The 12,059-nt window shown below is 39.2% G+C and overlaps 1 protein-coding gene across 1 annotated transcript in view; it reads right to left on the bottom strand.

The window, feature by feature from the left end:
- Positions 1-12,059, bottom strand: part of LOC137248422 (zinc finger protein 91-like) — a 194,699-nt gene that overhangs the window by 100,443 nt on the left and 82,197 nt on the right. Inside the window, exon 9 of the mRNA XM_067779360.1 lies at positions 5,403-5,774. Within this exon, the coding sequence (XP_067635461.1) occupies positions 5,403-5,774 (372 nt within the window). The remainder of the gene's footprint in view (positions 1-5,402; positions 5,775-12,059) is intronic.

Raw genomic sequence — 12,059 nt, 5'->3', positions numbered from 1 at the left:
TGGTGAATCACGCGTGTCACGCGTGGTGAATCTCAACGCTTGCGAAAAGCGGAGACACAACCCTCTGTTGTATTTCTGTGTATAACCAACATAGCTGAATTTTCAAGGCTGTTTAACTCTGTAATCTTTTCTGTAATTTATTTTGCTTTTGGAAAAATTACCTATTTGAAAAAAGCTGGCTGAAAAATATTGGCATAACAGCTTAAGTTAAAGCAAGAATGGAAAATCTTGGAAAATTTGAGCAGATGTGGCAATTTCGCGCGTCCGTTGAATGAAATATTGACAATCTGCTGATCATCGCTAGGAAATTAGCGACATTCCATCAACTAAGCAGCACTTTAGCAATACTACTGTTATTATTTGGCCGCTCAAACACACATATATTAATTGTGCATTAAATCTAAAATATACAAATACACCATAATAATTTACACGGCCAAAGCCATAATAATTTACACGGATCATCAATTCTTTCTCTGATTCAAAATCTGAACTACCAGCGCTACCGTCAACAGCTCAGTGTCATCATTGCCAGTAGCGCCAATAACACCAAACTCGTGCCTGACACACAAAAGTCGTTTCACTCAATAGCGCAAGTAAAATGTACTACGCACTCACTACTAAGTAGCGTCAAAAATTCGCTTGGAGTCATTTCGTCAATGAGCTACCATTGAGCTGGCACCGCATTGGCGCTGGCGCCATGCAATTTACATCACTAAAATTGCGCGAAAGCCCAGGCTCATGACTTCAATACTTATATTTACTATGCTTTAAACTTTGAATACACCGCTGAAGTTGCTGCGCATAAAATGTGTACTAATAAATTCCAATCCGCATTATATCAAAAATTTTTGAATATAAAGATATTGCATGCGCGAACTTCGGTGGATAACAAAATTCTAGTAGGTCACTTTCACCACACCAAAAACTTTAACACAATTTTTAACATAATTTAAGCACAGAAATACACTGATTGGAGTTTTAGTGAGTAAAAGTTAAAATTCTGAACATATTAGCTGAATAAAAACTGTACAAATAATTATTAAATAACAAATACAGACAGTGGTAGTTTAACAAATTCTGCTGTGGTAAGTGGTCAATGTGACCTACTAGAATTTTGAGAAGCTTGCCTCACACGATTTTTCGTCTATGCAATGTCTCTATATTATATCCTTTCTGATTATACGCAGATGTAACTGAAATATGTGTTTTTGTTTCACCTCCTTTACTTATATTTAAAGCTTTTCTAAGAACAAGCTTCTATTACTTGTTAATAAAACGAACTAAAAAGTAAAAAATAAAATTAAAGAAAAAAAAACTTTTTTAAAAATAAGCTTTTATTATTTTGGTTAATAAAATTAACTAAAAAGTAAACAATAAATTGACTCTAAAGAAATATAACACTTTATAAGTTCATTGTAAGCTTAAACGATAATTATGCTTTTTCGTCTGCGACAAAAAAATTCTATATTGTACATAATTATATATTTTTAACATTAAAACTTTACACCTAAATTATTAAATCTTACAGTTTATATCACAGTCCTAATTGTTCTAATAAAAGCGTGTTACATTGCGATAGCAAGAAAATGAGATCCTAAATGTTCTTAATTATACCATCAAAATTTAACACGTTTTTTATTAGAACAATTAGGACTGTGATATAAACTGTAAGATTTAATAATTTAGGTGTAAAGTTTTAATGTTAAAAATATATAATTATGTACAATATAGAATTTTTTTGTCGCAGACGAAAAAGCCTAATTATCGTTTAAGCTTACAATGAACTTATAAAGTGTTATATTTCTTTAGAGTCAATTTATTGTTTACTTTTTAGTTAATTTTATTAACCAAAATAATAAAAGCTTATTTTTAAAAAAGTTTTTTTTCTTTAATTTTATTTACTAAATACAAGTTTTATCTTAGGAGTTTCAACAATTTGCATAAGTATCCATACACCAATTACATTCGTAACATTGAGTCGAACATTAAATCGAACCCGAAATCCTTCTGGAATTATATAAAGTAAAAAAATGCTGCGCCAGTGTCCCAACAGGTGTTTTTCTCGATGATAATTGTGCGAATTCTCCAACTGAAACAGCCAATTTATTTGCGGAGTTGTTCAAATCGAATTTTTACCCAGAAGATAATAGTAATCAAATATTTGAATTTCCGAAGAGTCAGGACTGTGCTGTTAACTTTGGATCGCTATGTCTCTCTTCCGAGGATATTAGTAAAGCCATTATTAAATTAAAATCCTCCTATCCGTCTGATGCTGATAGCTTGTACCCTATAGTGCTAAAGTGCTGTCCAGCTATAATATATCCGTTAAGACTGATCTTCAATAAATCCTTGTCTTCTGGGACGTTCATTAATGATTGGAAAATAACTTCCATTACCCAGTCTTTAAAAGTGGTAACAAGAACGATGCCCGCAACTACAGGCCCATATCCAAGCTGTCTACTATTTCCAAGATTTTTGAGCATGCCGTCAATGCAAAGCTAAGTTTTGCTGTTAAATCTCTCATTTCTCCCTATCAACATGGATTTGTCGCTGGCAGATCAACTGTTTCTAAACTTGCTATCTTTAGTGACTATTGTATAGTCATTTTCTGCTGGGTTTCAAGTGGATTGCATCTACACAGATTTCTCTAAAGCTTTTGATAGAGTTTCTCCTAGAGTTTTACTAGGAAAATTAGCTTTTCTTGGCTTTCATTCCTCGTTTCTGCAATGGATTGCCTCTTATATATTTAACAGGCAATGTGTTGTTAATATTGATGGTGTATCCTTCGGGCCTTTTGTTGCCACTTCCGGTGTACCCCAGGTTAGTATATTCGGACCATTATTTTTTATTATTTTTATCAACGACATTAGTAGTTGCTTCTCGTTCGCCAAATGTTTGCTTCACGCTGAAGCTATTCTCAGCAATTAAGGGGCAGATGATGCCTCAAGATTACAAAATGACATTAAGAAACTCTATCACTGGTGCGAGGAATCTTATCTTTCCTGGAACCCCGCCAAATGTTTCCACATAACTTATGCGAAAACAACTAGTACATTACATACGATTTACAGAATTTCAAATTGTGAGATTCAGTGTATTAATGAGATTAAAGTTCTTGGTATTACCTTTGATAGTAAGTTCTCGTTTAACAATCACGTAAACTATATGATTGCTAAATCATATTCTATGCTTGGTCTCGTTAGGCGTAATACTATAAAATTCTCAGATCCGTATATGATCAAGTTATTATTCATGGCCTTTGTTAGGTCGCGTTTGGAATATGCAGTTTTTATTTTGAGGCCAAGCCAGCAGACAGCTGTAAATAGAATAGAGCGTATACAGAAGATCTTTCTTAAATATGCTCTTCGACCTTTAAACTTCTCTGAACCTATGCCTCCTTATTCTTCTGGTCTCTTGCTATTAAACCTTAAGTCCTTGTTGGATCGTAGATCTATTATCTGCTTAAGTTTCGCTTATAACATTATTAAGGGGTTTATTGACTGCCTGTATTGCTGAAGCGGTTTCGATTTAATGTTCCTCAACGTTCTCTCCGAAATTTCTATCCCTTTTATGGTGATAATCTTAGAACTAATTATGCCTGTAATGCTCCTATTGCCTGTGCTATAAGTGAGTTTAACTCACTGAGCGTTACGGTTTCCTTGGATTTTTCACTACCAAGTTTAAATTTTTAATTATTTTAAACTCTGCATTTTAAGTTCTTCGGCCCATATATGTATACAAGTTTCATACTTTAAGCTCTACATTTAATTTAAGAACTATTTAATATATTTAGTCTGTAAGGATTTATTCCATTGACTGCAAATAAATGAAATGAATAAATAACTCCACTATTCAATAATGCAAAATAGCCTTTATTAAAGTATTTCATAATAACACTTCTACTTCTCGACAGATAGCGTGCTTAAATCAAACTGATCCGTCGTGCCTCAGCTGCTGCTTTTATACACTTTGATTTCCTCGTTGACATATTTCTAGGCGTTTCTATTTCTAGAATTTGCTACGCGTTTACCAGCTATAAAACTACCAGTTATAGCTGGTGCACGTTATAACTTCTCATATGCGCGTGTATATGTGAGTGATACTTCCACAGACGATTGCCTACTTTTGGGAGTACCTCAGATAAATATATATGCATGTGTTTGGCCGTCTCTCTCCGCTGCGTGTACGTACATATGTGTAGACATAATGATTGATTCGTTTATGTAGATACAAATGACTGCCTGCTTTATTGTTGTTGTGGCTTCATTTACTTAGCATCAGACCTGTGATGCGAGTATCACCTAGTGTCACTAATATTCGTCACAATACTTTGACCGAGATTTGAAAAACGTTGTTGAGGACATGCCACGCAACTGACATTTGGGGTATATAGTATAATAATTGTTGGCTGGTAGGATCGCCAGTTGTAGAATGCTTTATTTTTTATTAATATAAATTTTAACCGAAATTATTCAAAAGAAAATATTATAGGTATGTATCTTGCTGATGTAAAATAGAATAATTATTCGAAAATTTTTGAAAATTAAAATATCAGTATTAAAATTAAAATATTAATAAAACATATTGTGACGAAATTAGCATAGCTAAGTGATACATCACTAAGCGGTTATTAAATAAAGGCACCACAACAATAAAGCAAGCTACCACTCTTACACTCGCACGAAAACAAATCAATCATCATGTACACACGTACATACAAGGTAGCAGAGAGATACTCACAAACGCATGTCATCATCAGCCGAAGTAGTACTCACATATACACACGCATATGGATACAAACTACAAATATACATGTATATAGCTGATAACTAAGCATGAAGTTCACGAAATTACTAGACCTTAGTAGAAATGGGTGAACGAGGAAACCGAGAGTATAAGAGCAACGAAAGCTGAGTAGTTAGCAAGCAGTTTGACTTAAGCACGCTATCAGTTGCGAAGTGAAGTTTAATTGTGAAGTACTTTCAAAGCAGTCTAATAAAGACCTTCCAGAGAATTAACATTAAATAAATTAAATGTAATTTTCTTTTTCGTTCCAATGTTATTGTGACAAGTGTTAGAGTTGTTAGGTAACGTTTAAATAATCGCTGGTTTTAGCCTGTCAACCGCAATAGTTGTAATTTCATTATCAATTTCAATTTTAAAATACTTCTTGTTCTTTTGAAATACCTTGTATGGACCTTCATGTGGTTGTTGTAAAGAACGCTTATTAATTAAACGAACAAAAACAAATTTACATGTCTGTAAATCTCTCAGAACGTAAATACCAACATTGAAGTTGTGATGATTTAAACTCGAATGAACATTTCTAAAATTTTCACGTAATTTACCCAAAATTTCATTTGCCGATTAATTTTCAGATGGTGTAACAATAAGCTCACCAGACAACCGTAAATTTTGTTCAGGAACCATTTCAGCCGGTGTAGCAGAAATATCTTCTTTAAATGTTGATCGCAATCCTAACAGTATTAGAGGTAGCTCACCATACCAATCTCTGGTTACATTTGTAGCCATTAAAGAATATTTCAATTGTCTATGAAATCGCGCTACAATGCCATTTGCTTGAGGATGATAAGCAGACGTTGTAACTTGATGACTGCCTAATAACTTTGTTAATTCTGTAAACAATTTTGAAGTAAATTGAGCACCCTGATCAGTAGTAATTTCTAAAGGTACACCAAACCGAGGTATATATTCACGTAAACATTTATTTGCAATTGCTTCTGCAGAAATTTCCCTTAATCCATATGCTTCTGGTCAACGTGTGAATCTATCGGTAATAGTCAAAATATAGTGATACCCCTTTGAAATAGTAAAAGGTATTGAAATTTTACTAACTGGTGACTTCGTATGTTGATAAACTTTCGATTTTTGACAACTAATACATTCTTTGGATCATCTATTAGTTTCTTTATTCATCTATATATTTTTTTATAATTAAACGGCGAGAAGCTTTAGTACCCGGATGCACTATCCCATGTAACTTATCAAATGCTATTTTGCGTAAATTATTTGGAACGAACGGTTCACGACAATCTCCGGATGATTCACACCATATACTGAAATTTTAAACAAGGAATTTTAACTTATTTTAAATTTTGAATGATTGTTGAGATAAAAGATTGTTTAGTTCATCATCTTGTTGGATAGCTTTTGAAAATTTTCACAAATCAAAGATGCTGTCTTAACCAAATTAGTAATAATAGAATTTTCTCCTTTTGAATTTTGAGAACTATTTACCAAAGCGATTTCATTTTTGCTGATAATTTCCAACAATGTTGTTGCAAACACAAATGTTACGTTTTCTTTATTTTTATAATTTTCGCATAAAAGAAATATGATTTTGATCTGTCGATTTTTTTTGTTGTTAATTAACGTAGCTTAACGTTGTAGCTACAATGCATTTAAGCCTTTACGCAAAAGCGACGGCGGCTGATGTTGTCAGTGTTATTAATGCTGGTTGGGCTCTTGTATGTCTAAAATGTCGAACGTCATTTGTGATTTTGAATTGCGAAGTCGGGTTTATGTTGAATTACTAATCGTTTAATGTTGATTCATTTATATTAAAGTAGATGCGCTTAGTGCTGTTGCATATAAAGTTTGATTGATTATGTGATGCGTTGCGTTTGGTATTTTGCTGATTTTTATATTTGAAAGCGTTTGTTTAATTCACTGATACATATACATATGTATTAATGTTTATGATTATTTAGTTAAGTGCACTGGTTTAGAGTTAAATGCTTACTCAACATTGCACAATTTTGCTTAAGTATATGAGTTGATATGTACTAAATTCAAAAGTTGATCTATCGATAATACTCATTATTTGTATATTCTTGATATTTTACGCACGGTTCTGTTCCTTTTCAGGTCTTTAAGCTACATTTTGAGAAGACCGCAGCAGTGAACAACTGGAATGCTGAAGCTAAAGTTGCAGCTCTGTTCGTGGCATTGAAAGGGCCTGCAGCGGAAATCTTATAGACGATTCCAGAGTACGAACGGAACAGTTATGAAGCATTGATGGCTACTGTTGTTGTTGCTGTAGCGATAAGGTTGCTCCCCGAAGGCTTTGGAGAGTGTTATCGATGTGGTCCTTTGCCGGATACAGATCCGGTACGCTCCGGTAACACAGCACCATTAAGGTGCTAGCCTGACCATCTCGGGAACGATTTATGTGGCCACATTAAACCTTCAGGCCATTTCCTCCCTCCCCACTCCCAAGTTCCATGAGGAGCTTGGGGTCGCCAGAGCCTCGTCTGTTAGTGAAACAGGATTCGCCGCGGATAGGTGAGGTTGACAATTGGGTTTGGAGAAGCTATATATTGCGCTGGCAACCTGAAGGGTTGCGCTACACAGCCCCTTGAATCTGGTATTTTAGTCGCCTCTTACGACAGGCATAGCTACCGCGGGTATATTCCGATCCCCTGACCCGCTGGGGTTGATGGCTGCTGTCGAGAGACGTTATGGAAGCGAGCATAGAAAACAGATATACCAAATTGAGTTGCAAAACCGAGCGAATGTAAGCGATTGTAAGCCCTATTCTATACTATAGAGTTCTTGTTTGTTGGAAAGCCACACAAAAAACAACATACCTCAAAACATTAGAGGGGGTATGCAGACTATCGATGCTTAGCGCCCTGAAAACAACCCCGACGGCTGCACTGTCTGCCATTCTGCACATCCCACCTGTGGACCTGGTAGCAAAGAACAAGGCGTTAACGACCGCAACCAGGCTCGGTGCTTCGGGCAGCTTGAGCGCCGACCATATGGCCATAGGAGTATAGCGTCATCAATCACAAGACGAACAGACTACATGATTCCCTATCTGCGCTTCGAGGGAGATCTTAAAGCCACAATAGAGGTGGACGGTTGGCGCAAGGGTGCGCAAATGGCGGACGAGGCGAAACATGTGTACACCGATGGTTCAAAAGTAGTGGAAGGAGTAGGGTCTGCGGTATACTGCGCTGATCCGGAAATAAGCAGATCCTAAAGGCTGCCGGATTACTGTAGCCTTTTCCAAGCGGAAATATTAGCCGCAACCAAAGCAGTAGAAACCCTGGAAGAGAATAGCTTAAGCTGCAACCGTGTTAACGTTTATATTGACAATCAAGCAGCAATTAAGGCAATAATCTCGCATAGCACAGCATCTAAATGCCTGTTAGAGTGTAAGCAGTCTCTGGAGAGAATCGGGACAGGGAGAAGCATACATCTATAATGGGTCCCAGGGCATATGGGAATAGATGGGAATGAAAAAACGGACGAACTAGCTAAAAAGGGGCATCCCTTGAAGCTTGCTCCGTAGATGTCCCAATTAGATTGGGCGAGATTAAGCGAAGGCGAGAGATGCACATGATCGACCAAGCGGGAAAGGCGTAGGTTCAAGCGCGGGGCTGTAAAGTGTCGAAGATTATGTGTAGGTCTTACAACCCTAGACTAACACAGTTGCTCCTATCATTAAAAAGAGAGGACTGTAGACTCATGACGGGTATTCTGACTGGACACTGCCTTCTGGCGTCACATGCCTTTAAATTAGGCTTGGTCAGTGATAGCAGATGTAGGAAGTGCGGGTTGGAGGAGGAAACGATCGAGCACGTTCTGTGCTCGTGCCCTGCACTTGCCAGGCTAACACCCCAGCTATTAGGAGTGATACAGCTGTCAGATCTAGAAGCAGCAAGTGGCTTAAGTCCTAGGAAGCTTCTAGTATTTGCCAAGAGGACGGAGTTATTTTATAACATAGGTCCTGGTTTTTGATAGGGTTTTTCAGTTTGGTCGTTAAAACAAACTTCTGGTAACACTACGGACTCAATCAGTCTATGTGAGGTCCTCATGGACCGGCCAGTTCAACCTACCAACCTACCTTGCAGGAGTTTGCGTTGGATGTTGAAAGATTGGCTCATCTCGCAAATGCAGACGCACCCGTGGAATACACCGAGAGGGTTAAAATTCAGATCTTTATAATTGGAATACGGGATGTCGAAACGAAACGAGCTACATATGCGAACCCAAAGCCAACAATTGCTGAAACGGTATCCCATGCACTGACTCAGGAAACTACCTCACTTTTGAGTAAGCCAGCGTACAAAGCTCATCGCGTGGAAGTGGAAAGGCCAGACTGGGTAGACATAATTTCGGAAGCACTAAAGGGGTCACAACAGAAAAACTCTGGAGTTATGTAATGTTTCAAGTGCGACAACCCAGGCCACATTGCACGTCATTGCAGCACCGGTCCTAATAGTTCCAATAATGTGGGTGGACGTAAACGCAGAGTTGAAGGAGATGAGCAAATCTCCAAATCTACTAAATCGTTAAACTAAAGCGAGTCAGCCGAAAGGGGCAACAGCTGGCTCCCGCAATTGAATGCCCCATAATCTCTATCTCACAAATTGGAAGAAGGTCAAACAATCTCACTGTCGGAGGACATGTGGATGGAAAGGAACGTTTACTGACTGTAGATACGGGTGCATCTCATTCCATCATTCGAGCGGATTTAGTCAACAAGAAGATAAGACCATTGCTAAACCATCCAAAGCAGTGGGCCCAGACGGCATAGCCATGCCGATGCTTAAAAACCTAGGGTAAGAGGGTTTCAAATATTTAGCGCATGTCTTCAACCTGTCTCTTTCCACCTTTGTCATACCCGAGAAATGGAAAACGGCCAAGGTGGTCCCGCTACTAAAGCCTGGGAAACCAGCTAACGTAGGTGAGTCATATCGTCCGATATCTCTCCTATCGCCAGTGGCAAAGACGCTTGAAGCCATTTTGCTCCCTTATTTCCAAGCACATTTGCAGCTAGCCCCTCATCAGCATGGCTTCAGAAAACTCCATAGCACTACCTCCGCGCTAAATGTCATTGGCACCCAGATAAATTGCGGTTTGAATCAATATCCCCACCATAGAACAGTACTCGTAGCGTTAGACCTATCAAAAGCTTTTGATACGGTCAACCATGGCTCGTTACTGCAAGACCTGGAAGGGTCTACCCTTCCCCCAAGTCTTAAAAGGTGGCCCGCAAATTATCTGGGTGGTCGGCAGGCATCGGTGCAATTCAGAAACGAAACATCAAAACAAAGGAGAATTAAACAAGGGGTGCCACAGGGTGGTGTCCTATCCCCGCTTTTGTTTAATTTCTACATATCTAAGCTACCTTCACCACCGGAAGGAGTCACAATCGTTTCCTACGCCGATGACTGCACAATAATGGCCACAGGCCCAGGCCCAAAGATCGATGAGCTATGCAATAAAATACACGGCTATCTCCCTGATCTCTCCAGTTTTTTCGCCTCGCGAAACCTGGCATTGCCACCGACTAAATCTTCCGCGACCTTATTTACAACATGGACGCCCCAAATGTCGACCATATTGAACATCCACGTCGATGGCACTACGCTACCGACTGTTCTACACCCCAAAATCTTGGGTGTGACGTTTGATCAGGATCTACATTTTGGTGCGCACGCAACCGCAATTGTTCCAAGAATTCAGAGCCGTAATAAAATCCTCAAATCCCTTGCTGGCAGTACCTGGGGAAAAGATAAAGAAACGCTCTTGACCACATACAAAGCAATTAGCCAGCCGATTACGTGCTACGCGTCACCCATATGGTCGCCAAGCCTAAAAACCACCCACTGGAAGAAACTACAGGCCTGCCAAAATACTGCTCTCAGAATCGCCACGGGCTGTCTTCTTATGTCCCCAGAACACCATCTGCATAATGAGGCGAGAATACTACCCATCAGGGAGAGAAATGAGATGCTGACCAAACAGTTTCTGTTGAATACCCAGAAATCTGGGCATCCCAACAGACATCTGATTGACGAACCAGCACCACCTAGGGGCCTAAGGAGTCATCTCCGTAAGCATTTTGAGGAAATACGGCACCTGAGAACCCAGCCGTATGAAGCGGAAAAACACAAGCAGGTCCTTGGTGAACTCCATAGACAGGCGTCGGACCTTTATGTCGGGAATTGCCCGGTGAATCCAGTACTTGAAGAAAAATATCCAGAACTCGCGGAAGAGGAACGCATACTCCCCAGGGAAACGCGTGTCACTCTTGCTCAACTTCGTTCTGGATACTGTAACAGGTTAAACTCTTACCTATCCAGAATCAACCCCGACATACAAAATGTATGCCCTGCTTGCAATGTGTCCCCACATGACACCAACCATCTCTTTAATTGTAATGTGTAACCAACGCCTCTAACACCCCTTTCCTTATGGTCCACCCCTGTTGAAACGGAAAGTTTCCTTGGACTCCCGTTAGAGGATATTGATGACAATTTGTGATCGGTCGCGGCTATTCGGTGGGGCGAGCATTGCTACAACAACAACAACAACCATTGCATGGAGCAAGATGCGTGCAGCCACTGGAGAAGACACCACGGTTCTAGGAGAAGTAGCATGTGAAGTCGCAATTGGGAACGTCACGGTAGTACACAATTTTATAGTGGCAGAGATTTTTGATGAAATCATAATTGGAGTGGACTTCTTAATCGACCAGGGCATCAAGTACGACATGCAAAGCAAGACGATGCGATATAAGAACATGGATGTACCACTTAATTTCGGCTACGAGAGAGGCTACAGCAGTAAACGAGTGCTGGTGAAAGAGAGTCAGCAAATACCACCAAAATCAGAAGCAGTCATCTGGGCAAAGGTTGATGGAGATTGTGGGACAAACAAATTGTGGGTTGTCGAAGCAGCAAACAAATCAGCACCGAACATACTTGTAGGAAAAACCCTGGCTATGACAAAGCAAGATGGACGTATTCCGGTAAGAGTACTCAATGAGTTCAAGTCACCACTCAAACTAACCAAAGGAGCTATTTTGGGAAGATGCCAAGAGGCCAAGATGACCAAGATGGCTCCAAACCAGGCCGCACCAACATTGTGAAACATCAAATTGACACTGGAGATGCGAGGTCGATCCGTCAAGCTCCTCGTAGTGTTCCACTGGCGAAGCGGGAAGTTGTGAGTCAAATCGTACAAGAAATGAGCGACAGCGGCGTCATCGAATCATCAGCTATTCCACGGAGCTCACC

This window comes from Eurosta solidaginis, chromosome 4, assembly GCF_040869045.1.
Source record: "Eurosta solidaginis isolate ZX-2024a chromosome 4, ASM4086904v1, whole genome shotgun sequence".
Classification (NCBI taxonomy): Eukaryota; Metazoa; Arthropoda; class Insecta; order Diptera; family Tephritidae; genus Eurosta; species Eurosta solidaginis.
This window is presented reverse-complemented; position numbering and strand designations above follow the sequence as displayed.